The following is a 26,798-nucleotide window of genomic DNA, read 5'->3' on the forward strand; positions in this document are numbered from 1 at the left end:
TTTGACGGTTTCAGCCAGTCAATTTTCGTTGTAAACCGAAAAAATAGAATATCGCAGCGCACGAACGTTTTGCGGGAATTGCTTATGAAAGTTTGTAGACGATTTTGTGTAAGAATGGAATGAAATTACTCTGAGAGAATGAATGACTATTGAGGTAAGTTTTGCGTTGTTGACGTTACGTATGGGAAGGTGTTCTAGAAATAATTTAATACCTCAGGTCTCTATTAATTGAACCCCTTTTATTATTTCATGTAAATGTCACGGCGCATTTTATAGTAGCTGGACCAGCCAAGCTCCCATATTTTAGTAGTGGTGTAAAAATGTGAAATTCAACTGGAATACTGACCATGAATTTATCAATTAAATGCTATTGTGAGGCTCTCTGTTTGTTAACAGATCCTCCTAAAGGTAATTTTGGCCAACTGTAATGTGACAATTAATGGGTGCTGAAATGGATTGACAATATAATGCGCTGATTTCAGGTAATAAATTTACGGACCTAGAGGAAAAATTTGCATCCAATATTATCGACGCATGTAAAAGTCTCTCCGTAGAAGAGTTGAGCCAACTGACCACCGTCAAAAATTATGGATTGGAAACTGGTTTAAACGATGTGAGGTAAGAGGACCGAGCACTTTTTTTAGCCTGCTGTTAATCTGTGTGGTGGACTTTTTGGTCCAATTTTTATTGATTAAAGGTGAATGTGGGTTACGTATTCATTCTTTAATAAACTTTTGGGTCGTGGAGGAAATTGGAGAGTTTCTATTTAGATGATTTGAAATTGGCCCTTGTAAATTCGCTTACCCTAATTGTGAGCGCATTACTATGGTTTATGTAATGAAATGGGCATAATTTATCCTTATAACTATGTTTACTAACGACGTGTACTTTCATACCAATTCTATGAATTAATGTGACAAATAATGGGGTCAAGCTTAAAAGAAATTACGAAGTTAATTTTTTGGGCCCCTATGACTTTGGCTATATTGCTCCATTAATTATAATCTAAATGGCATATCGAGCATTGAATCAGTGACTATTGAGAGGGGTGTTACGACTCTCAATGAGTCATTTTGCCAATGTGAGGGAGCATTTTCGATCGTAGCTATGATTGAGAGGCAGTGTCGGTGGTGAACAGGCTGACTGAATTAATTGATAAAATGGGAGCGTTAGAGTTATAGCGTACTCCACTCGAAATTAATTATCAATTTAAATTTCATCTTGATCAAGCAAAAGTAGTATTACAATAAAAAATAAGATATCACTAAAATATAAAATGGGGTTGGCACTTTTTAATGTGATTAAGGATTGCTTTCTTAGTTCCTCTTGTCACAAATGTTTGGTCAAAATATTTGTAATTGGTTGAATATACGGTGGAAATAGGTGCTAAATTTTTGGTTTAGTTGTCTACCTACAAAATATATGGGAAGAAAAATGATATGAACATTTTCAATTTAATTATTCACTCTGTCATTGGCTGAAAATTATTTAAAAATATGCTTTGTTGTAGCCATCTTTAATCCCATAAGAGAAAGTGAAATAGCCCATCAATCTTTATGAATATTGCCTGGTGGATTTTTTTTCAGATGGAGATGGGTTGTATTGGCATTACATATTTTCCTTTCTATGAAAGAATGTGGAAATGCTGAAGATATGCTGAGCGTCCGCCAGGAAAAGTCAATACGTACAACATTTGAGTTTGTGATATCTTTGGGTCTGTTGCCTAGTCTTCTTCCTGGAGTTGGTATACCACTTGAAAAGAGATGTTCGGCATCAACAGCTGAGTGGGTTAAGAGCACCAGTTCAGTTGCCGAAAATAGCCCAATTTCTGTGATTGAGGTAGTATACTTTTATATTATAACTATAAGTACTGAATGTGTCAATATTTTGACGTGTACATAATTTTGGGATTGTATAGAGGACAGGGAATAACAAGTTAACGTATGGGAGATGGCCTCTTTTGCTATTTCCCCTCTGAAACTTACCTGTTGGTCTTATAACTATGTGCTTATTTATTTGTTTGAAAACTTGTCTGCATACAGCAGTATTGCCAATGAATAGTGACACGTATATTAAAATATGAAATCAGAGATGTACGCATACAAACATCAACAAGGCCAATTGTTACAAAATGTCATCAAAAGTCGAGTAGAGAGTTGTAATTATTTTGAGGGAAGGTGGTGTAAGTCTTGGGTGACAAACATTTTAGCCCATTAAGTGTCATTTGTAATTGCTTTAATACATATGAATATTGCCAGACTATATTAAAGGAAATGCAGAATTCATGAAAAACATTGACAGAGAATACAGATCCATGCTGTCAGAAAGTGAATTTAGGAGGGAAGAGAGATGGAAGAAAAGTGGGCATTTAGTGAGTGACAATGTGGAAGTGACCACCCAGAGTAATAAGTGCTTACCGGTTGGTAGAGATTGTACTAAGAAATGGATTTGAGAAGCCGTTCAGGGCTGTCTATAACAGATTTTAGATTGTCATTGATGATCTTTAAATGTGTTTGAAGCCTGTGATTGAGAGGATTACAAATGAAGAGTAAAGACAGATTGGCATCCGTGGACACAGTAAAAATGAGGGTCTCTTGTGTTTCAGCAAATTTTTTTGTTACCAAAGAAATTTGTTATCCTGTTCAAACTTTTAAGATCAAATGAAGCTGACATATGAGAGAACAACAACTATGTGTTGTCAATGGCCATTAGTGGACCAAGGTAGCCATTTGATTTCTCAAGTTAACGAAAAGTACTGCAAAACGTACTGTATGGCCCAGGGAAAGTAAATAGGATCGCCCTGCATTACGTGAATTGACCAGTTATAGATGTGGCATGATTTTCAATGTTAATCTGAACTCTACTGGGGTATATAATAGCACAAGTATTATGTAGTTTCCAGTGGACAGCATACTTCAGCTGTAAGCCATATTGTACCTTTATCATGGGCATGCAGGTGCCGATATTTATCTTTACTTTTCCTCTCCTTTCAGCCTCTCTTACCCCATTCAGTTTGTAAAGTTTAATTGCTTATCTGGTAATTAGTAGGTTCAAATGCAGCCTTTGTTAGTTTTATACAACTCATACCCGTTAATTTTTGAATTAAGACAATTATATTATGGTGTGTAAATTGATCGAAATGTGTCATTGAATAGAATATTATCATGCCTTTTCTATGTGCAAAATACTTTACTCAGCTTTATAATTTCACCTGATATATTCACAATAATCCTAGTGTAATGTAGTGTAACAGTCGGAAACCTATAATAGGAGGGATGATTGAGTACCATCTTTACTGGATTAATGGGGTGGGCTTTAATGCTTTGATGGGAATTGATTTGGTCAAGTTCTCTGAGTAAGAACACCATGATTTCATATTTCCTCTTTTTTTTACATCTATCGTTAACCTGCTTCATATAAAAATAATATTTTTTTGATACCTGAACTTCTTTTGCGCCAGAAAGTGTGAGGGATATCGTGCAGTCAAGAGGATTTGAATATCTGTACGCATAACAGAACAGAAGGGAAAGGGGAGTGAAGACATCCGTAATATCACTTACACTATTTAAAGGAATAACCAACTACCAATTCCTTATGTAGCTGAAGGAAAGTGAAAATATTTTTAATCTGAAATCAAAATATTGATATTTATATGGCAATATTTCTCCAAATATGAAAATGAAAAATCCTACCAACTGCCTATCATGCATTCACGATATCATGTCTTTGTCATAAAACTTAGATATTGTGAATGGCAGGTTATAAATTTGCAGTAGGAAAATATGATCTGAAACCTAGGAAAATATTTGCTTATAATAATATCAATTATCAGTTGGAGGGAGGGCGTTGAAGAGGGGAAGTACGATGACAGTTTGACATGGAGGAGAGTGATCAACACAGTTAATAGCTGGCTTGTTGTCCCTTGTGCACAAAGTCTTATATTATTACTTATAATGTAGTGACCTCTACTATGTATAATTTATTGGCATATTATATGTGAAATAACTGGGCCGACCCCGGTGGCGGCGGGGTAACATCCTCGTCTGCCATTCTAAGGGTCGCGGGCTCGATTCCCGCCTGGGTGAGTTTCCCTCCATCTAGGGCTTGGGTGTTTGTAAATGTGACCATTGTTAACTTTGTTAATAGTTCGATGTAAAGGCCAAAATGTGCTGTTTTCGGACTAATACTGAATAAATAAATAAACTGTTGTAGCAATTACCGAAGGCTTGTACCAAACAATATTTAGTCTTAGTAGTTTATTAAGTCAAGCCTCTAATTGAGTATTGAAATGTAATGAAATAATTGACTTTGTAATTCCACACACTTGTGTGTGGAATTACAAAGTCAATTATTTCATTACATTTCAATATGTTATGCAAATTCCACAAAGTTACGCCTGAGACAACAAATTTTCTAATTGAGTAATTTGCTTAATTAAACACAGTAGGCATACACAACTCTTATATTAGTGGTCGAAATCCCTTAATTAATTAATATAGAATTGTGTATGCCAATGAATAAATGCTAAAGATTTTTCTCTCATAAATTCTTGATGAAATAGGAATTTAATACACTTATTCTGCATGAAATATGGCATAAAGGTTGCCCTGTTTTGTGACTTCATTGCTGTTAAAAGTAATGATATTTTATACGGGCATGGAACATTTTATTTTTCTGCTACTGAGTGCATTTATACTAGCACCATTTGTTAAATGATGCTCTTAAATGGTGGCTCTCAAAAGGGCTGTGTGTGTGGAGTATTTGTTGACTAAAAATTTATTCTTGCACTACTACAAGTGTCATTAGGAGGAAAGTGAAGTTATATCAAGATGGAAAAATGCTCCCTATGCAGAATCATCTCTCAATTGTTGGATCATTGTGAAAACTTATGATCTAGTGCCATTGACTGAGTGTTGCTAGTAGGAGCAAGTTGGGTGATCGTAGATTTAACTGTTTATTTATTTAACAATAACCACCAAACAAATAAAATAAGTGTGGCATTTCATGTTTGATTAGCAGAAATGTGAAAAAATGTGGGCTGTGGAAATTATGTATGTTTGTATCAAGGGAGATTGAAGAAAAGGAATTCGGAATTAATTGGTTGAGAGTGGGCCAAAAACGATTAATTAAGAAAGTTAGGTTGTTATGAATGAGTGACAGAATCTGAATTGAGGCGTAGCATATAAGTTTTTATGTAGAAATGGGAAAGAAACTTTTTTTTAGGTGCTGAGAGGGGAGGAATACCTCAGTGACAAGTTCTACAAAAGGCACTCACTAAAAAAGGAGGGTGTGAACAATATGCTTTAGTGCAGACAAACCAGTGGAGAAAGTGGGCTGGAAAGAGAGAAAAATAAAGGGGGAAGGGTTACATAAGGTATGGGAGGAGAGGCATGTGGCAGGTATGCTTAATATATATTTGGTGAAGAAAGAATGTGAATGGAGGAGATACTAAGATCTGTTCTGGAGGATGTTAAGTAAACTCAGAAGAGAATGGAAATTTAAGATTACTTGAAAAAGGCTCAAGACTTATCAGGAGCTATGAATGCAGTAGTTCAGGAAAGTAAGTGCTTGTATTGATTAAAGCTGAGCAATACATGCGTGAGTTTCATAATTGCCTCTTTGGTTGATTATCCTTCAGTCATCATGTGGCAAACCAAATGCTAACCTGTTAGCTGTGTGCTTGTGATACTATATCTGCTGATTTGGTGTCCACAATCTTTGGTTTACAATGAATAAGAAAAACATGTTGCAACTTTCTTCTATATGTGTGAGATAAAGATGGAAAAATGGCTGTGTGAATGTATGAAATAGTATACGGTACACATTTATTATTGCTTTATTTATTGATGGTAATGGCCTTGGAATAATTTAGCGATAATACATTTTATAGTATTGCACGTACTCACAGAAAGTTGCATATGTATCACATTATGCAAGTCATTTCATATTGTTTGCTTTTAATGTAACCACAGTAAGTTCTGGAACATTTTGACTGTGTATACGTAAGCACCTATCTAGTTACAAAGATATTTTTAAATCTCGCATCCATAGGGCTTAAATCTTGTAAAAATAAATTTTATTTCTTCTTCAGTGCACTCTTGATATTGATACAATGCTTTTCTTTTTTCCTATCAAATAGCTCTATGAAAGGTTATCTGCTGTCACCAAGATTCTCCTTTCTCTTATCGATTCTCGATATTTTTGTAGCCTCATTTTAAGGCGACACCTCTGTGACATTTTGGCTGCTCTTTGTCAACTGTCAATGGCTCCTCTAAAAAAGCCTAACACTGATATTGGGAAAGGAGGTTTCAAAGAAAATCTTGCTGAGCAGAAATATGACCCAGCATCTTCAACAGGAAAGTCGGAGCAGTTTGAGGATAAAGATGTGATGACTAGAATTTTTTCCAAGCCAAAGGAAGAGGTGAAGACACTGGCTTTGGTTTCTGAAATTGAAGAACAGAAAAAGAAGCCTTTATCAAACATTCACTTGAAATCTAACTTTCAAATGACTGTTGAGTTCTGGAATAGGCTGCAGCATGATAAACAGCTTTTTTCAAGGGAATTGAAAAACTTGGTCATGAACACCCATCAGCCTTTGGTTATTAGAGATCTTTTATTGCTGCAGGGATCTCCTAGCAATACAGTAAGTTTTGGATTTCCTTGACAAATGATATGCATGGTAGAATAGTGGGTCGTAGATAATTTCTTTTAATTAATTATTTTATGCTTGAATTTAGGTAGTACATAGAGACTGAGTTTATGAGATATATTTTTAATCAAATATGTCTCTATTTCATGTTTTAATTGCTGAATGACAGTATTTCAATGCTGAGTTGAATTAGCCCTGTGCAGGAAAATTGTGTTAGTCACAAATTAAGTGGATGAGAAAAATAGCTTAACAAAAAATTAGAGCCTTCTCCATCTCCACCATTTCATATCCTACCTTGTACTAATGTTATCAGATTTCATCATTACTGCACTTTCTTTGTTTTAAAGAAATGAATAAGAGGAAGAGTATTGATGTTGAAAACATGAAGTTCTTAATGTCAATCTACACCTATGAAAACCACCACGTTGTATATAAGAAAGTTGGCTGATCTTGTTGATTTTTTTCAACCAGGATATGTCCTGCTAGTCTTGTCCTCCTGTTATTTGCCTTTCTTGCCCTTCAGAAGGCATTACTTTCCCCTGCCTTCTAATAAACTTTTTATTTTGTCTTCCCAACTGATCTTGGGTATCCTGCTTAGGATTATCCTGCAGTATCATTTTTCAAAATTCTTCAATCTCATTTTCCCTTCTGTCCCAATAATCCAGGTGTCATACCCATATAATGCTTCACACACATTTGTAGTTCAGAGTAAAGAGGTGTTTCTTATCATTGAATTCTACTTTTGCTTGTCTTTTCTTACTTCTTATTTATCTCATACTTTACCCATCTGTGGTGATTCTGCTTCACAGTTGAGTAAATTCTTTCTTATCCTCCAATATTCGTGGGGGATCGAGATGGTGCGGGGGCTAACGTACTGGCTTCCCACCATGAGGGCGCGGGTTCAAATCCCGGCGGTGTTGAATATTTTTCAGAGGTATCTCGATCCCTACTTGAGGTGCTTTGTGGAGGGCACTTTGAGTGAGTACGCCGTCCGTCGGATGGGACGTTAAACTGCGGACCCCTTGGCGCCTTTCGTAAAAGAGTAGGCTAATGCCGACGCCGGGTTTCTCTCCACCCTTCATCCTTTCCTATCCATCCCCTATGGCGCAAATGACCTTAGCTGTCGGTCGCCTCCCCTCAAAACTACTACTACTACTCCAATATTCGTTCATTCATCATTTCTTTAACTTTGGTAAATACTGGTCTATCAAACAACATTAGTTTCTACTTGATTGATCTTCATACTCTATTTCTTCCTCATGATTTCCTATGTCATTTTTAGTATATTCTTAATCATATATTGTGAATGCCTTAATCATATAATCAAATGAAGCATGATGTGTAAAAGTAAGTCTCCTGATTAATTGAGAATTGGCTGATGACCTAAGGATGGTGAATTGGAAATCTGTACATCAGTAATGCTTATGCAAATTTCTCTGTTTATCAGTGTGTCAGTAATATTTATGGACCCAGTGAAGGCTGATTCTCACAAAATGGACTTTAAATGCTCATGCTGTGTGTTGACTATCCTGTCAGAACTCCTACTCTGAATGGGTACTCAATTTTCCTTTGGTTAAGATGGAAATGGTATGGATTTAGCTATATCTGTGTAAAGGACTCAGTTCATGCCTCTCAATAACTATATTGCTTTAGAATGGTTTGAAAGTTTATTTCAAGGTCATGGCTGTGCAGTTTGGGCATAATCCATTGTGTGAAAATGGCATGAAGTCACCATAGTTTTGCTTGATGCCCTTCAGGAATATTTGGTGATTACCAATCTCACACGAATGTGAGTGCAAAACCCAGTTGTGTCATAAGTCATATTTTTGTATCTAATTGGTGGCATTTGTGTTTACAATTGTGTGTCATCTTTGGGTATCTTAAAATTTTTTCTTGTCCCAGTCGAGGGTAAATATATATACATTACAGATGCATGTACGTATGTTGTAGATGCTCCTCCCCAAAGATATGGGATATTAATTCAAGGGCTCACCAATGCAGCTAGAAAGCTTTAAACTGAACAGCTTTGTAGAAGTTATTTGATATTTTGAGTAATCCTGAAATCAAAAATATCTTTGCTACTTAATGCCCCAGACTTGATGCTAAAAATTTCCAAATTTCCTTCAACAAACATCAGTTTTGTTGATAAATTAATGGTTTTGGTTTTGGGTATATTAAGTTAACAAACGTCAGTCGTTAAGGAGTTGAAACTTACCAGGATCTGCCTGCCTAAAATACTTATATACAACATTAGGGTATCGATGTAGGAGTCTTTAAGTTGTCGATGAAAAAATCCCATTTCTTCAATTTCATTTCATGTAAAGTAATATCTTTTGACTGGTAAAAATACCACTGTATTTAACTGCATGTAAGATTTCAGAAAGATACACACAAGCAAAAATACAAATAAATATAATAATATAAATAGAATGGAGTCAAAATGGGTATTACTGACAATCTGGGATAAAAATAACATTCAGTATTGAATGTTAACTCATGGATTTTGAACCTTCAGTTATAAGAAGCGGCTGTTTATTGGAGTCATAATTTTGGAAAAAAGGCATGTTTCATGTCATTAAATATGGTACATGTTAAGGATTAAAAAAAAACTTTTGGTGTGCTTACTTTTTTTCATTGGGGTGGGAAAATGTAAAAATCTTCAACAAATGCAATAGTACTACAGAATAAATAAATATTTAACTGAAGAGACCTAGAATCTCCAAAATGTACAGTTAAAATTGCAATTACTTTTATTCATTGAAGTTACACTTCATTTTTATCTATCTAATCCTCAAGTCCAATGTTGACTTATAAAATATGTACAGACCTTTGTTAATCACGTTTCAGGCACCTGAAGAATGCATGAAATTTACTTTTCTTATCTCTAGCCATGTAGAACGTATGATCCGCTACTTCCTTCTGCTTCTCTTTGCTTCCATCACCTGGTCTTGTGAAGTGGTGTGATTGGATGTAGCAGTGACCACTCTTATTAGCTATTCATGTTTTTAAATTCAAATTTATTTTTCATAATGTATTCTGTTGAGGTAATTGGCATGGACCATCATAGTGTGATCTCTGTGTGTGGCAATGCTGTCGACATAATTCACACTGAGCGGAATCTGCGGCTAGCATTTTTGTAGCCCATTATGTGGGAATTAGCCTTAAGTTTGTACTAGCCTTCTTTTTAGTTTGATCATTGTTTTCCTTAGTTACAACTTGGCATATTTTTTGGTTATTCAACAAGTTCCATTAAAATTCAATTCTGAGTAATATCGTGAGGTAGTGAAGGTCTATGGCATCTTGTTATGATTCTTATTACGATTTATATAGATGCCATGTTTTTGGTGTGATATTATAATTTTATGCGTGATCATATGAATTTTTGTTTCCCAGGGGAAAGGAAAGCTGGCCCCTGTCTGGCTCCGCCGTGGCTGTGCCAGTCTTCTGAATTCTTGCCTCTTTCGCAAAGGTGGGATACTTGCTACTGTGCAAGCAATCTGTGATGTATTCTCAGTTCCTCAACCAACCACGGACTCATGGGCCCAGCACATGGTTCTTGGCAAGCTGGTATCCATGGCCATCAGTTCTAAAAAGGATGACGTGGAGTGGTGTAAAGCCATATGTTTGCAGGTAGGTTACTGACCAAGTGTTTAGAAGTTGACTGTTCTCTTGCAGCTAAAATGATTTATGATTTCATTGACTCAGAGTGCCAGCTCTATCCTTCAATAGTATTGGTCTAAATTACCAGTAAAGACTCTCCAGACCCTTACAGGTCAAATTACAGGAATGGGTTTTAATTTTATTCTGCACTAATTACCTGTGGTTAGTAATAGCTTGCATAATTTCCAAGGTGCCATCATACTCTTTACTGAGACAAATGCAGATTGCTTTAAGTTACACCTGCCAATAAGTCTCTGAAAATGGTGTACAAACTCTGAGGTGTTGAATGAGAAGGAAAGGAAAACAAATGAGGAAGTGCTAGGTACGGTGGGCGAAGAGATGTGGGTTTGTTGGGAGAAATCATAAGGAGGCAGGAAAAATGGATGAAAAGTATATTGATTTGCAGTGGCATGTAGAAAACTAAAACAGAGGGGAGAATGTAAGGCAAACGAGGAAAGAGCCGGAACAGGATAGGGATGTTGGACAAGATGAAGGGAGGAAGGAAGTATACCGAGTTGAAGAGGGGCTTGTTGTAGCATAGGATGTTGGGTTGGTTCGTTAGGTGAGACATGGGATTGTCACTGTCCTATTTGGTAGCTTGTGTCCATCCAAAATCTACCTAAGGTAATCTTACCTGTAATAAATTTAAAAACCAATTTCAATACAAAGTAATAATAATAATAATAATTAATACGAAATAGTTATAATAATATGTAATATGTAATACAAGGTATCCTACAAAACCTACATAATAACCTTCAAAAAGAAAAAAAGTAGCAGTACAAAATATTTCGAGGAAATACAAAAATAGCAATTTAACTTCCATTGCACTTTAGTATAAAAGGTTGTATAAAATATTATGTTTAAAAATCAAGGTACATAGAGACAAAGCATTGCACTAAATGGGATCAAGTAGGTGAATCATGGCTTATGGCATTCTTGAATTTTTAAAATTCAGGAACATTCGTATGTTTAGCTGCTCATAATTTTTTAAAATTTTCTTAAATAGGTGTATTTTTTTCCCACAGGTTATTGAGTTGCTGTCGGCAAACAACTTGAAAAATTGTAATAATTATGCCAGAGCTGGTGTTACTTGCATTTCCATGCTATTGGCTGCTGAAAAAGAAATATGCAGAATGTACATTATTGATCCCTTGATGGAACCACTGTTGTTGAAGATGAATCCCCAAGACTTGGTCCATGATGGTGGTGGCCAGCAAATCAGAGGAGCTGAGTCCAGTGAAATGGATTTGAAAGATAAATCAAATCGTGGTGATAGTGTGAAATTGGAGAATTCTCTTAGTGAAAGTGCCGTTGCTGATGAGAGGACAGATGATATTTTGAAGGGTACCGTGCCTAAAAAGGGCGATGGTTTAATGAATGATTCATCTTCACATAGGGATGTCAATCACTGCCTATCTGTTCTTTATTTTTGTTTTGTTGAAAATGACCCTGGGATGTCTCTCCCTTCAAATCTCTTGGCTCCAGTTTTCAGCATATTGCTCAGAGAATACCGAGACAAGACATTGGGTGCAGACAGTGTTTCAACAATTTCAAAGCTACTGGTGAAGTTCATCACCAATTGTCCCGATGACTCGGTGCTGTTTGGTGCTCTAGACTCAGTACTTTTTGAAGGCTCCAGCTCATTTGAGAGTCTAAAGAACATGGCGAGTAGAGTAGGATCTGATGATGATTCGAGCGAGCCAAAAAACATGGAGGAGAGCCTGATGAAAGAGCTATTGGAGAAAACTTTGGACATTGAGAACACCGGCAAAGTAGTTGAAATTGGAGGGAGTGAGGAGTTGGGATGGGGTTCCTCACCCCTTCTTGAATTGGTGTCGGGTGAAAGCAATGGACCAGCTGCTCGAGTGATCTTCCGTTATGTGCTCCAGGCTTTGCCAAAAGGAGGTGAAAACGTTGAAAAACAAAATGATTGGTTGATTTCAATTGCTAAGCAGTCAGTTGCAACTCAGTTGCTTTGCCACCTGCTCGAGGTTACCTCTGTTAAAGAACAGGTCATTAGTGATCCCAAGGATGTGGTGACATTTTTGGGAGGTTTTTTGGCAAAGGAAGCTGAGAAAGTCTTCAAGAAATATAGGATTGGTAAAGGAATGGAGGGGAACAATACTCCCGGTGACGAAAGGAAGACTTCTCAGAGAAATTGTGACTCAACACTTCTGAACATTTCTGATAGTGAGCCATTCCCATCATTTTTGGACTTTGGTTTGAACGAGGATGACACCAGTGTCCTAGACGAGGAACAGGGAGATAAGCCCTCTGAGGAGAGTCACTCCGAATTTGTATTGGTAACCCTGCTCATCCTGAAGAGCCTCTGTGAGTCTCCAAGAGAAAAGAATGAGCAGGAGTGGTGGGTACCCTTCCGAGAGATTCTACCTCAGGTTCGTGCTTTCAGGCGGGAATCTTCATGTCCCGAAGTCCGAGCCATGGCTGAAGATGTTGCCTGTGCCATTTTAACACGAGGTAAGAGTGGTTCGAAGAATACTGGTGTCAGGACTCAGGACAAACAAACAACAAGCTCTCGTCCCAGGGAATTTAGAAATGAGAAACAATCTGAGAATGAATTTCAGTATGGAGCAAAGAAATGCAGTGGCTCCGAAGATTCGAAAAGTAAAGATGCATCAGAGGGAGACATTGAATTTGAAGAGGCACTGGCAATGACTCAAGAGAACGCTGTGCACCTGAAAGGGCATGCCCTTATCATGTTGTCAAAGCTTCTATCATGCAAAGACCCAGCCACCCTGAGGCACCAGACTACATTGCTACAAATATTTCAGGTAATATTTTTGATTTTTTTTCAGCCCTCCTTTCTCTAACCTGGCTTGTGTCTTTTATGATTTTTGATGAGTTTCCCTTTACTTGCAATGCAAAGTAATCATTTTGTCATCAGCATTAATGCACTTATTTGTTATGCTAAGCCATGTGCTCTACTGAATGTTTTTATGTGAGAGGAAATCTAAATATTGTAAGTTGAAATCCAGTCTTATTGAGATCAGAGTTAAATGAAACTTTGTTGCAGTGTTACCCACAAACTACAAATCAATTTACAAGTCCTAGCAGTTTCTCCATGGCTTCAGAATTTTTAAAAGCCCTTTTTCTGTAACTTTTGCAAAATCTCTAGTAATTTCTGTTAAAAGTCATTTTTTTTAAGTAGTTCCTTTGCTGCTAACTACTTTACTAGTTTCAAATATAGAATAATATTGGATGGGGCTCCATGTGCATGTTTTGGGTTACATTAAATGGCTGTTCAATAAATTTCATGATAGATGAGCAGCTAAATTGCAAGTCTATTCATGTTGAATTTTTAAATCAAAATGTCTTGCTTACTCTTCAAGAAAATCCCAAACTAACTCCGTATAGATATCCTTCCTACCAAAATGCAGGTAATATCAAGCAATGTCTTTAGCATTACTAACATTTTAGTCAAGTTTTCTTTCCAAATGATGGTGAATGCTTTCCATCTTCATCTTAATTTTACATCTTTTAAAATCATAACACCATGGAATGCTTTTGATTTATTCATTGCCTCTTCCGCATGTATTTTCCAACATTTTGAAACCTTTCTTGTATTCTTTATGAAACTTCAATCAAATTTGAGGGTGAACTGTCCATAATGATTGCACACTCTTACAAATTCAAGAGAGCACACTACTAGCTGAATGAATTGTGACTAAATCAGCTCACTGCATTTTCTCATTATTAATTAGAAGTAATGGATGCTTTGAGGAGTCAAATGGTTAGTCATATTCCAATGCACTGTGCAAGGTTGTTGAACACAATTTCCCTCTCTCTGGCTATGTTCCAACCATTTCTCAAAATTATTCATCACACCTCATCTTGAAGTAATTAATAACAGATTTTTGCGCTTATTTGCGTTGCAGTATTGGTTTAAATATTTTTTCCAATATAGGTGTGTTTTCTTTGTCACTTGGATTAGTTTCTTCTGTTTAATCTTTCACACGATGCCACATTTCCTTCTGATGGGTTTGAAATTTAATATTTCTTTAATGATTGCAGGAAAATTTAAAACATGATGATTCCTACATTTATTTGGCTGCAATCAATGGATTGGAGAAATTAGGCTATTTGTTTCCTGATCAAGTACTTGAAACTCTTTCTGATGAGTTTGCAGAAATATCTGTGGTTCAGGCTGGTAACACCGCATTTAATGAAGTTCGGCTTAAGGTTGGAGAGGCTCTTCTTAGAGTTACTCGCACTTTGGGTGAGTGTTTTGAGGAAGTTACTTAAATTTCATGCTTTACTAGTCAGTGATCTAGATGAGTGAGTATGCACTTTGATATTTGAAAAAAATATGTTCACGTTATGATCACAAAATTTAGGATTCATTAGGAGCCGAATTGAATTGAAAAAGGCCAAACCTGTATAATTTGTTCATTTTGCTACATTGTTCTGAATACTTATGTCTTAATCCCAAGTCCCTGCATTCTTTCTAGTCTTCATTTTTGAAAAAAAATATTTATAATTCATCCTAGTCTTTTTTTTCATGTGAAATACAAGACATATGTAACCTAATTTGACGTGAAATAACAATTTTTTAAGAGCCTTTGAAATTTTTATTATGTGCAAATTTTGTGTTCCATTGATTTTCTGTAAAAAATGTGAACTTTTGAATAGTCCACTTGGACAATCATAGACTGTTTAGTGGGAAAATATTGTTAACATTTGAGTTTTATGGGCTCTAGAAGGATAGTTTAGGGAAATTAAAGTTCAAATGAGAAAGAGAAATGATTGAAACAGCAATAAAATGTTAGCACTACAACAACTAAATCATTTAATAAGTAAAGTTTCCATTTATTTCATTTTAATAATTTTATTTGAAAAAATGAAAACTGTACTAATTCAGTGATCTTAAATTTTCTCAAAGTAGAGTCAGGAACCATCAAATTCTACGACTAAATCGTTGTTTAGTTTAATTTACCTAGTTTTTCCATTGGTTATATCTTTCTCAGCTATTGCCATGTAGTGATTGATTAGCATTTCTTAATTCTAGAAAAAACACCTCTTAGCTCATTGTACTTATGCCATATTGTGTCCAAAGATGGGCATAGCTTATATTCATAAAGTAATTTATATTTCAATATTAAAATTCATATGTTGCTGCAAGACATTTTAAATTTACAGTTGAAGCTTCATTTAAAGCTGGCTAAATTTCTATGCTCCTTGTCACATCCTTTTATGGACTTGAAGCATACATAACAACAGGATTTACTTGGACTAAAACTTTTATAATTTGCCCTTACAAATAAATTTCAGGTGAAATGGCTCCCAAGTACAGCTGCCTTCTGTTGAATTCCTTTCTGGGTGGCGTCAGAGATGGGGATGGAATGGTTAGAGCATCAAGCCTCTCTAATTTGGGTGAAGTCTGCAAAATATTGTCTTTTAAACTCGGCTCCATCACTACTGAGGTATGAATACTGATTTATCCTTCTGCCTTCCAGATACATATCAGTCATTGGACATGCCCTGAGCTCATTCATTAAATAATCAAGTTATAAAATTTTCTATTCTTGATTCTAAAATTTTGCACATTCTAGTGATGGTACAATGTATCATGCTTTATGCTGTAAAACAGTGGTGCTTCTCACTTTTCAACAACTCTATAATGCTATCGCAATGCCAATTGTGTACCTTATGTATTATTTTGTGAAGAGGGGAGCAAGAAACTTTGTGCTTATGAAATTTTAGAAATTTTAATTGCCAAGAGACAGAGACAACATGTTGTTAATTATGTATTTTTTCTATATTGCTTCCCTGTTCAACATCACACACATGAATCTATGTTACAAAAAAATTCCACCCCTCCACTGTCCCATCAACTACCCAACCCTCCTTCCTCTACTATCCTCTTCCACAACCCCCTCCACCACTCCCTCCACCATCCCCTATCTGCATCAATGTATCAAAACTTGCACTTTTGCATCATCGTGACCATTTTTTCCTTTTAACTAGGTTCTATGGTGTGTTCGTTGTGTTTTGGAAACTGATTCTGCTGTTGAGGCTAGAAGAGCTGCAGTCCTTGTGGTTACTCTTTTACTTCAGGGAATGGGTGTTGAAGTTTTCAAGGTAAATCTCACATTTTATTGAAACTACCTCAGCGGTGGGAAATTTGTTTTGATCTTTAGAACCTGAATAAGGGTTTGGCATAGTCCTTTCTTAGTTTTCACATCAGTCAATTTTTTTTTGAAGGATTGATGAGAGAAAGTTAGTAACTTAGATTATTGTGCATTGTAAAATTGAAATGTTTGCTTGCTATATTGTATAGTATATTCTTTTCCATGTGGTGATACACATGTATTAAAATTATACCAACAGTGTGCTGTAAAGAATGAGAAATTCTCAGAAAGAAATCTGCTATTAGTTAGATTTGCATCATTCAAAAGCTTCCATGAATATAGTCACAATTCAATGGTGATTACTGATAATATTAAATAAGATTAGAATTAGTAAAAAAATGTAAAATATCATTAAGATACCATTGGTTAACACTCAGTAGTCAGAGTGTAGGAGTAAATTTTCCGGGATAGTGGTCAGCAGATACTGCCTCATCCATACACTGAATCCATTACATCCGAAAGTCTTAGTATTATGTCTCCGGTAAAAAGAGCTGTATTAAAAGTCAAAGTCCAATTTGGTTAAATTTTCTGCATGTCAGATGACCACTCATAGAGCTGATTAACGTAAGCAGCTCATTCCCTTGAGCAAATTTTTATTTTCAGTTATTAATTTTACAGTAGGTCCTCAATATTCATAAGGGTTGAATTTCCTTGAATTTTGTGTTTTTTTTTTAAATCTGTAAAGATGGGAATTAAGAAATTTGGGAAATATTAGATAGTTTCCTGGCTTCCAGAATCATACGTTTTTTAACATGAAGGACAATCTGCTAAACTTAAACTGTATTTTTCTTGAATTTTTTTGCTGGAGCATATCATATTTTGTTTTATATTCACAAACTTCATGTTAACCCATCTGAAAGGAAAATCATTACTGTTCAATGTTCAACCTTTATTTATATGTATGTTAGGCCACCTGCAACACTCCCATTTGTAGATTTCTAGCATAAGATGCATCTTGTCACTTCAGTGCAGTTCATTTGGTGACTTCGAACGGTTACAATGGAAGATTCTTATCCAAGTCAGTCAGTAATTGATGGAGATGACAGCAACAGCATATTTATGCTTTGATAATATGGCCTAGTTACATAATTAATGATAAATATCAGGTCTTCATTTTGAAGATCAGAAATTTTAATTTTACTGCCTGAAATTCTAGGAAGTCACATTAGTTGTTCAATAAGTCCTCAGAAAAAATATAAAAACAAATTATTTTGGGTAGATTTTTTTTTAAATATTCAACTTAATCTTCTTTCAGCCTGATGCACTTTTTCCAGCATTTCTCCAACTTTTTTAAGACTTCCAAAAAGTATGATTTTGGAAGGTGCTCAAAATAGGCACCTTTGTAGGCACTGACCTCTTTTGACAATCGTTTTCTACCGTGCCAATTTTTTCAAGTGTGGAAATAAAGAAAGGCATTGGGGCCAAATCTGGTGAATATGGTGGATGAATAGTAATGCGAACTTTAATTCAATAATTTTGGCAATTTAAACTGCACAGGTGTGCACCTGTGCATTGGCTTGATGGAAGAAAATTTTTTTCTTTGCCAAATGAAGATTTATTTTTTCATTCCTCTGCTCAAATGTTGCTGTAAAGATGCATAATACTCTCCATTTATCATTTGTCCTTTTTGCAAGTAATTTATGTGGATGATACCATGTGCATCCCATCACGTGGCCACCACCTTGTCAGCTGATTTGACCATCTTTGGAGTCAGATTGATTGAAGGAACCCACTGTTTTGACCGATCTTTAGGTCTCTGGAGTGTAGTACTGTATCCATGTTTTGTTCGCAGTTGTTTATCAATTCAGAAACTTGTCAAGATTGTGATGAAAAAGTGCCAAACCAGCCTCCAAATCAACCATATGATTATTGTAGACTGAGAGCAAACCCATCTTGCCAAGATTTTTTCCACACCCGATTTTTTGTGCAAAATTGAAATCACTTGACCTTTTGATATGCCTGTGACCTCAACTATTCCACAAACTTTGATTCATCGATCCCTCTGAGTCATATTGTGGATTTTAGAGGAAGTCACTTTCACTGGACATCCTGAATTATGTGCATCATTTGTGGATGTATGGCCACATTGGAATTTATTCACCCAATTGTAAACAGTCACAAACACATGAGTAGATGTGTCATGAACTTAGTCCAACTTGGCTTTGATCTCTTTTGCTGTTAAGTCTTTTAAATAGAAGTGTTTAATTATAGCATTACACTAATTTTTTCCATTTTTCTAAATGAACAAAAGTTTGCAGATTCAATCATGAAACTGCGTAGTTTATATGGCTGAAATTTTTACGGTAGTTTATTGAGAGATGAGGCTTAGTATAGGCAAACCTCTCCCGACACAGAGTGGACCTTCTTTTGGATTTTTGAAGCAATAATTGAATGATATGCATATTTATATTGGAAATTCTCTATTTTGTTCACTCATTGTGTTGCTCTCATGGAGGAAATGATTACATTTTTATGAGTTAATTATTTTATAAAAAACAGCCCCAGCAATATTTTTCTAACAACAAGACAGCATGTGAAAATATTTGGGAGTACAATATACAGTGTAACCTTATAATACAAGCATGAGCCATTCCACCATCTTTCTTGTAGAGCGAAAAAACTTTTTTCAATTAAATTAATATAGAATACAATAATGCGTTCCCTGCTGAAAAAAAATTATGTCCTAGGTTTTAAAAGAAAATTATGGTGAACCCTCATACACATGGTATGATGCATAAGTTTCCCATGACCTCCGCATCACATTTAGTCTGCTGTTTTGGACTTAACACATCCTGAAGGCTCGTAGAGTTTCTGAAGGGTGAACAAGTAGGGGCTTCATTTTTAAATTGCCGCTTACATTTGTGCAAAATAGCAATGTCAGATGGCCTGTCATTGCCTTGTAGTTGGACAATTCATTCTCTTCTAATTTTATGTGCACAAACATAGGTTTGCTTCAGCATCTATTTCCACCAAAAGAACCATCTTGTCATTATTGAAAACATATTGTGGCAGCTAACCCTCTGAATCTACAAGCTTTTTGAAGTCACTGATGAAGGTCTCTGCTGCCTTTGGCTCTTAGAGCTTGCTGCTTCACCATGCCTCACAATGGTGTGGATGACTGTTCTTCTCGTTAACCTCTTGAGCTATGCATGGCTCCTCTTAAATACGTACTTGTTCAGACGTTGATGATCCTAACATCTTATTAACGAGGTTGGCAAAAATCACTTTCCCCTTCTCACAAATAATATTCTTGTTAATGGTGTTGCATTGCAATTGCTTTTTGTTTATGCATACGAGAAGCAATCTTTCTACATCATTGAGAATTCGTAACCATTGCATAGATACTCTTGTCACTGTAAGTGAAGCATCTATCTCCTTAGGCTTGTCCATGTTCTTGAAGAGAAGGCCTATAGTTGATGTCAACCGATTGTTGATGTGTGTACTTGATCAGCCACGCTCGCACCTTTTTGCTGATTTGCAATGGTATTACTTTTCATTTCTACAGTTATTTTTTATTTTTACTCTCATGGCCTTCTTCTTAAGAATTTTTATTCTGGGTAAATTTTAAAACTATGCACAAAATATTATTAAACTTTGCATAAACCGTTATTAAACTTTGCCCAAAAAATTAATAATAATATGTTTCAACACAAGTTTGGAAAAATGTATGATCACTGGCAACACATAGATGCCAGTCGAATGAGTGCTAGAGACAAACTGCAGTAGCACGCATGCAATAATTCTGGGAATTCTCCTCTCCTTGTCAAAGGCACTCATCAAGTGAGTTGTTTTCGGGACTAATGTTTTTGTTCGTTATATGAATTAATCGCTGAGCGAGGTTCCATTGTAGATTTTTCAATATACATAACTGGTAATATGCATAAAAAATCAGATTTTAACTGCAAATTTGTGATTATTTTTAAAAATTAATGAAATAGCTTCTGGAAACATATCAGTGTTATCAATATTGAATTGTTGTATGCAGGGAACAGTTAAATAGTGACCAAGTTATAGTATATTGAGGTATAAAATTTTATTTTCCATTTTATTTTAGCCTAAGGTGAAGATATTTTATAAAAAAATGATAGCAATGATATAGAAGGATACAAATACAAAGGTTATCAGTGTGTTCAAATAAAATACATGTTGCCTGGCATTTTTTTTATATATTCAATAAATCTGCATTTCAGTTAATATTGAGGCTTATCAGCTTTTTTTAATGCTGTTTGAAGATTATATTGGTTGTATGCTAAGTTTTAATGTTTGCTTCATATTCTATTGTCCTGGAATAATATTTTTATTCTGGTAATGAAAAGATAAGTTGATTGTTTTTAAAGATTATGGTAATGAATGTCAAGCATGCTTTCAGTAAATCTGGGACACAAACATGCATAACTCCTGTTACATATCTTTATGTGCTGTTGTATGCGATTTTGTAATCAGTTTACATGCAGTTTTTGAAGATTATAGTAAGTTATAAATAACATTTTCCAAGATTTTAGATGCCGAAATCGTGAATTTTCGTGTTAGGTGATCACAGTCCAGAAACAGCTGGTTTATTATATACCAGATTTTAATTGTAAAAAATGCCATCAAGATGCAATTTGAATGACAAATTATTGAAACTGGTATTATATGGTGCTTGAAGGTGAAAATATGATAACATGTCAGCACATATGTCGATGTGCGTCAATGGGCTAAAAGTTTTCACTGACTAAGACACAAATCACCTGTGTGCACATGGAGTCAATATTGTTGCATGTTGCTGTTTTGTGTTTCACATTCTGTTTTTTGCAACTTTTTCTCATTGCCAGTGCCGAAAGTGATCGGCAATATGCAGCATTTTGTTTAAGTGTAAAGCTAATCATAATCAAATGGCTTGATGTTGTATGCATGCCAAGTTCCTACAAGAGACAAAATTTTTGGTCTTGGACTGTTTAGTGTCATGTCATGTCTTCCATGAAATGAACTCAAAATTGTTTTTCTATGTAATGTTTACGTGGCATTTATTATCTTCTTGCAGGTTTTGGAAAATATATTACCCGAGTTGTATAGGACACTGAAGTCCGTGAGGTCAAATGATCCCGATGAAGTTGTTCAACTGCATGCTCAGCTTGCATTGGAAGAAGTGGATCGCATTACAATGCAGTTTCTATTTCCCCCGCAGAAACTCGAGAAGAAAATATTTGTATTGGACCCACCATCATGAGTCAAGGCTCTTCATTTTTAGTTGTCTTATCCCTTGGTAAGAGCCTGTAATTTCATTTGATGGCCAATTTACTCACATTCTCATTTTTCTTTTGCAAACTCATTATTGAGCATCTTAGGTGACCAGGAGAATGTTTTTGTGGAATATTGCAATAATTTTAGTGTCATAACATCAGCTGATATTAAGTATTAAAATGATGAGGATTTTTGCCGATAGTTAATTGTTTCTGGTCAAATTATGTGCTGTGCTTCATCAAGTCTCATCTGAGTGCAAATTGACCGTTGGAATTTGAAGGTAGCTGTAATCTTAGCCCAACTGTGGCCTTTTTCATCATTGAATGGCAACTTGGAAGTAGTGATGCACAGAGGAATATTATTATGTCTAACAAGTGAAAAATTCAATATTAGTCCATTGTGAAACAGCATATGTTGTCACTTGTTTATTTCTGAGGCTGAATTCCATCCATGAAGAGTAACTTGGAACTTTAATTTAGTAGAACTTTCATAGTTTCTGGGTAAGTAAAGTGGATTGACTAATATATTTTGCCTTCTTCATGGAAGAATGGGTCTCTCTGGCATGCCATCGGTACCTATTTTTTCATTCCCATCTTATGTGATTACAGAAAGCCCTGAAAATATTCATTATGCCATCATGAGATTTCCTTATCAAAGCTAAAAAACTTTTTTTTTGATTGACTTTGATCGTAGACTTTTTTTAAATTTTCTATTTCAAATTTAAAATTCTCAAGAGAGTTAACGGCAGATTTCCAATTGACCTCCCTATTTCATATTTGCAAATCCTTCTGCAAACTTGAGGATATTAATTTATTGTGTTGTGGTAAGTCCTTTTTTATTAAATTAGCTAAATTTAATGTACAAGTATAAAAAAGGGCTCTCTTAAGTTGATTGCAAATAAACTCTAAAGTCAATCAAGAAGATAATCTTGAAGTCGCAGTTAACAGCTACTTTCTGTAAATCCTACTGCATCTGCAGCTGCACAGTACCAATAACAAGTAGCAGTAATCTGAAAGTAAATCCAATCCTCTAGTTGAACCATTGTGGCTTTTAGGTTATCTTGGTACCTTATGGCCTAGGGTTACTGATATTTTCTGTAGCTAGGAAAAAGGCTTAGCTCAAAGCAGCCTTCCATTTCTACCATAATCGTTCCTCACTGGAGGAGTTTTGTACTTGGTGCAAAGAGTTATCTAAATTCACATCTTTTACCCCAATATCTATGTCTTGCTTATTGTAGCCAAGACTGAAGTAATTCTCCCCATAATTGTCTCCTGATATATCCTTATATTTTTTTATCCATTTTCTTCCATCATTTCCTTTGGATTCATCATGTGCCATGGCTTGATGAATTTAGCTGTTTATGTTTGCATTGAATATTTTTCACCTCTTTAACTCAGTTAAGTACCTTTTAATCACTAACTTAACCACAGTTTTCGAGACAATTGTAGTCTTTTCACCAAGAGTATGTTATTTCCATGGTTTGTCCAACTCATGCTCCAGAGGCAGGCAAAGCAGGGTGGCCCCTCCTCAATGAAACTGTGAAGACCTTCACAGTAATCACTGAGAATTTTGAAAGTTAAGAGAAAACCATTAATTAGCCATGAATTTTATCTTCAAACCTGTATTTACTGTTCCATGGCATCTCATCCATTTTATCATATTTTGATGTGGTAATGAAATCAGGTCTATTTTTTCCTGCAAATTAAATGAATCATATGTTGGCCCACTGAAGGTGTTATTACAAATTTTAATTTTTCTGGTTTTCATCATCTATTTCTTAACAGTGATTGCCTATCTCTTTGTAGAATGTTGGTTTTGCCAGCGTTGAACAGTTTCACAGCATTCAGACTGCCATTTCTATGATTCAGATTTTTAACTCACTGATTATTGTAGTAGCACAACCTGGTGGCAATGACTGCATGCTAAATAAGAACCTATGAATGATGCTGCTGTCAAGTTGATGACAAGTTATAATGACTGCTTTTCATTAAATCTATTTATCCTGTTATTGAATATGCTTTCTCTGAGGGGCACCACTGCCGTGAAACTTTTGTTTTTAATTGATCTTTGTATAAGCAGTTATTAATTAGGAAATTTAGCTTTACTGGTGCTAGGAAAACTCAATAAACTTATTTCGTAAAACAGTATCTTGAGTATGTATCATATTAATGTGAAAATAATGAGCAAAATGCATTAATTAAATACGTCTTGGGTGAAGTGAATAATTTCCCATGATCTGAGATCAATGTTAAGGTTTTTGTATGCCAAAATCATTGAAGATTTGATTAGCAACTTCAGATTTCTTCACGCAGTTTCTCATATTTTCAAACAGATTAATTTGCCCTATGAGGCCCTACAGTCTGCAAGTATCCCCCAGAATTAAACCTCTTCCTTCTGCTTAGTATCCCAGTGCTTTTGCCCTTTAGACAACCATAGCCCCATGAAATATTATTATTATTGGTAATCTACCGGTTAAGGTAGAGTATGGATAGACTTGAGCTACCATATGGCACAGCAACAATTTCCTTGTCTCTCCTAATAAAACACAACCCAGTATCCAACATTGCTATAAGCTTCTCTTCAATTCCACATACTTGCTTCCTCCCTTCATTGCATCCAATATTTCTACCCTATTTCTGTCCCTTACTCGCTTTCCTAACATTCTCCCCTCTATCACAGTCTTCAACATCCCATTGCCTATGAAAATGCTCAGCACCCATCTTTCCTTCCTCCTTTGGAATCCTCCCAGTGACCCTACCAGGAGAAAATACCATTTCTTCTGCCAGCACAGCTCTTGGGGCCATGAAATTGTACAAGGCCATCACCTTGTCAAGGTTGTAGTCCATGAGCTGGGAATGTTATGTTATCCTAATGTGAATGACATATGCTTATTTTTAACATTAAATTTTGTATTATCATGCTAATCAAAACTGTAAAATTTTTTCACAATATTCCTTACAATTACATTGTAAATGGTGACTTTTTTTCTGAAATTAATCAGTACCATTGAATTTGAAATTTTATGACAAGAGTAGCTACCCTGTATAGGAATCTTCTCATTGTAAAGGAATCTGTTTGCTTATCAGAATCACGTTTCAGAATCATGTCCTACTCCATACGTGTACCTACTAGCACTTAAAAATTCTCTTTTTCCTATACCTCATGCCCTATTCTTTCACCATCTCTCCATGGAAAAATCCTGAAGGTAAAGTTGATTTTCTCCAACCGCTGTATTGTTATCAATGAAATGGTGTGAGGGCATATATATACATTGTATGTATTAGGGGTTGTCTGTCAAACTTCTGAAAATGCTTTGTAATGTTCGCATTAGCAAGCATTAATAGGACTGTGTGTGAGTATATGCAATTCAGGTGAGGAACTCATTGTCTCTAGTCTCTGCTAAGTGAAAGTACAAAGGATTCCAGTAATTTGGGATACATGACATCAGGAGAGTGTACCCCAACCAAAACCTTTGGGCTCAATTTTGCAATTAACAATTTGTGAGTGTAGTAAAAACTTAATGTGCTGGATTGTGAAGTGAAAAGCTCACACCGTATAGGATGGTGACAGTCGATTAAAATTATTTTAAATGTATTCTCTCTACCATGTAGAATGGTTATTTATAGAAAAAAACTTCTTCCAGGACATTTGTGAATAATATGTGAAGTTGGTGGTTCTTCATTTAATAAAATTTATTTATATTTTTCCCTGAACCCTGTGATGTTATTCGAATGTGTCATCTCTGCTTCCTTGTATTTCTGTTGTATTAGGTTGTTTTGATGGTTGCTTGGCATACCTGGCTAAAAATGTGATTGTGAAATTCACTCATTTTTGGTAGTTGGACTGGTTCCTTTCCTTGTCAGAAAGATTGGTGGCTGGCTAATGATAGAGCTAGGGTTGAGCTGGGGTCATCTCATGGATTTAAACTCATAAGGTGCTCTCCAGAAACTAGAACTATCAACAAGGCTAACACACTGCCCACTCTTGTGTGTCTGTGACGGCAACAAAACTATTGAGTGTTTTTCTCTAATTTTTCATAAGGGTCTCAGATAATTGGCAACATTATGTTCGTACCTGTTTGGATGGTGAGAACTCATTTTGTTTCTTCTCTTTTGGTATACATCATGTGCTTTGTGAATTTCATTCATGAATGGATCATTAAATAGTTGCGTAAACACTTAAAAATGTATTCAGGAATTTATAAAACTGCTCATATGTGGTGTGTGGTCAGCTTTTTTGACTTAGCAGTCAAAAGTCAAGCTCAGGTCAGCTTTTTTGACTTAGCAGTCAAAAAAGCTGACCTGAGCTTGATTTTCCTGAATTTCCAAGTGGTCATGAGTTTCAATCTGGGAGTTCCTTGTGAATCGTGCACACAGAATTATTTTTATGATATGAGTTAACAGTAATCTGTACTAGAAAATTGAGTTTAGATGAGTCAACAAAAGCACATATTTTTTCGAGCTTTGTATCATCCATATTATTTGCCTGGTAGGGAAAGTGTTCTATTGAAGATCAGCATATGAAACATTGCTGTTTTATTGCAGCCAGCTTACATAATTACATATCACATATCAAATAATTACAGTTAATAATTATGCCAGCTATAAGTGAATTAAAAAATTCTTTTTATGCTACTCTTAGGAATGTTAACCTAATTAACCTCAGATGGCTGATAGTTATTTCTGTTCACTAGTGTATTCACTTAAGTTTTTCTATTCAACCATTCGCCAAATATATGTGTATGCACTTCATTATTTTGTCTTTTAAATATATTAAAATGCTTTTTGTAGTCATTTGCAATTTTCGAACATATTTCATGTAAAAAAATTTGTTGTCTCAGGCACAACTTTATGGAATTTACATAACATATTGAAATGAAATAATTGACTTTGTTATTCCACACACTTTCATGTTTCATGTTAGTTGATCATTCCATGTCATGGCTCTGGATACTTTTCAATTTGGGGGATTGAGATGTTGTGGTGGCTAATGTACTGGCTTCCCACCCAGAGGGTGTGGGTTTGAATCCAGGAGGTGGAAGATATTTTTCAGTGGGATCTTGATCCCTACTTGAGGTGCTTTGTAGAGAGCACTTTGAGTGAGTATGCCATCTG

At 35.5% G+C, this 26,798-nt stretch overlaps 1 protein-coding gene across 2 annotated transcripts; it reads left to right on the forward strand.

Moving 5' to 3' along the window:
- The first annotated feature begins 72 nt into the window (after window positions 1-72).
- Window positions 73-25,397, forward strand: Tango6 (transport and golgi organization 6). 2 transcript variants are annotated; one of them, XM_071591960.1, is made up of 11 exons: window positions 73-154; window positions 277-408; window positions 483-618; window positions 1,587-1,839; window positions 6,140-6,643; window positions 10,043-10,279; window positions 11,338-13,104; window positions 14,345-14,549; window positions 15,602-15,753; window positions 16,298-16,411; window positions 21,485-25,397. In XM_071591960.1, the coding sequence occupies exons 2-11, from the start codon at window positions 348-350 to the stop codon at window positions 21,668-21,670; spliced, it is 3,615 nt and encodes a 1,204-aa protein (XP_071448061.1). In that variant the 5' UTR covers window positions 73-154; window positions 277-347; the 3' UTR covers window positions 21,671-25,397. The 2 variants fall into 2 exon arrangements, with proteins under 2 accessions (XP_071448061.1, XP_071448063.1); XM_071591962.1 differs by having other exon boundaries at window positions 98-154; window positions 280-408.
- The last annotated feature ends 1,401 nt before the right edge of the window (window positions 25,398-26,798 follow it).

The sequence above is a fragment of the Hetaerina americana genome, unplaced genomic scaffold (assembly GCF_022747635.1).
Source record: "Hetaerina americana unplaced genomic scaffold, ioHetAmer1.1.p SCAF_5, whole genome shotgun sequence".
Taxonomy (NCBI): Eukaryota; Metazoa; Arthropoda; class Insecta; order Odonata; family Calopterygidae; genus Hetaerina; species Hetaerina americana.

Excerpts from the sequence above, each read along its gene's own strand:
- Tango6 (XM_071591960.1), top strand. The coding sequence starts at position 348 with ATGAATTTATCAATTAAATGCTATTGTGAGGCTCTCTGTTTGTTAACA. Across the intron at positions 409-482 it reads GTTAACAGATCCTCCTAAAG|GTAATAAATTTACGGACCTA; the intron begins GTAATTTTGGCC and ends CGCTGATTTCAG. Across the intron at positions 13,105-14,344 it reads CATTGCTACAAATATTTCAG|GAAAATTTAAAACATGATGA; the intron begins GTAATATTTTTG and ends TAATGATTGCAG.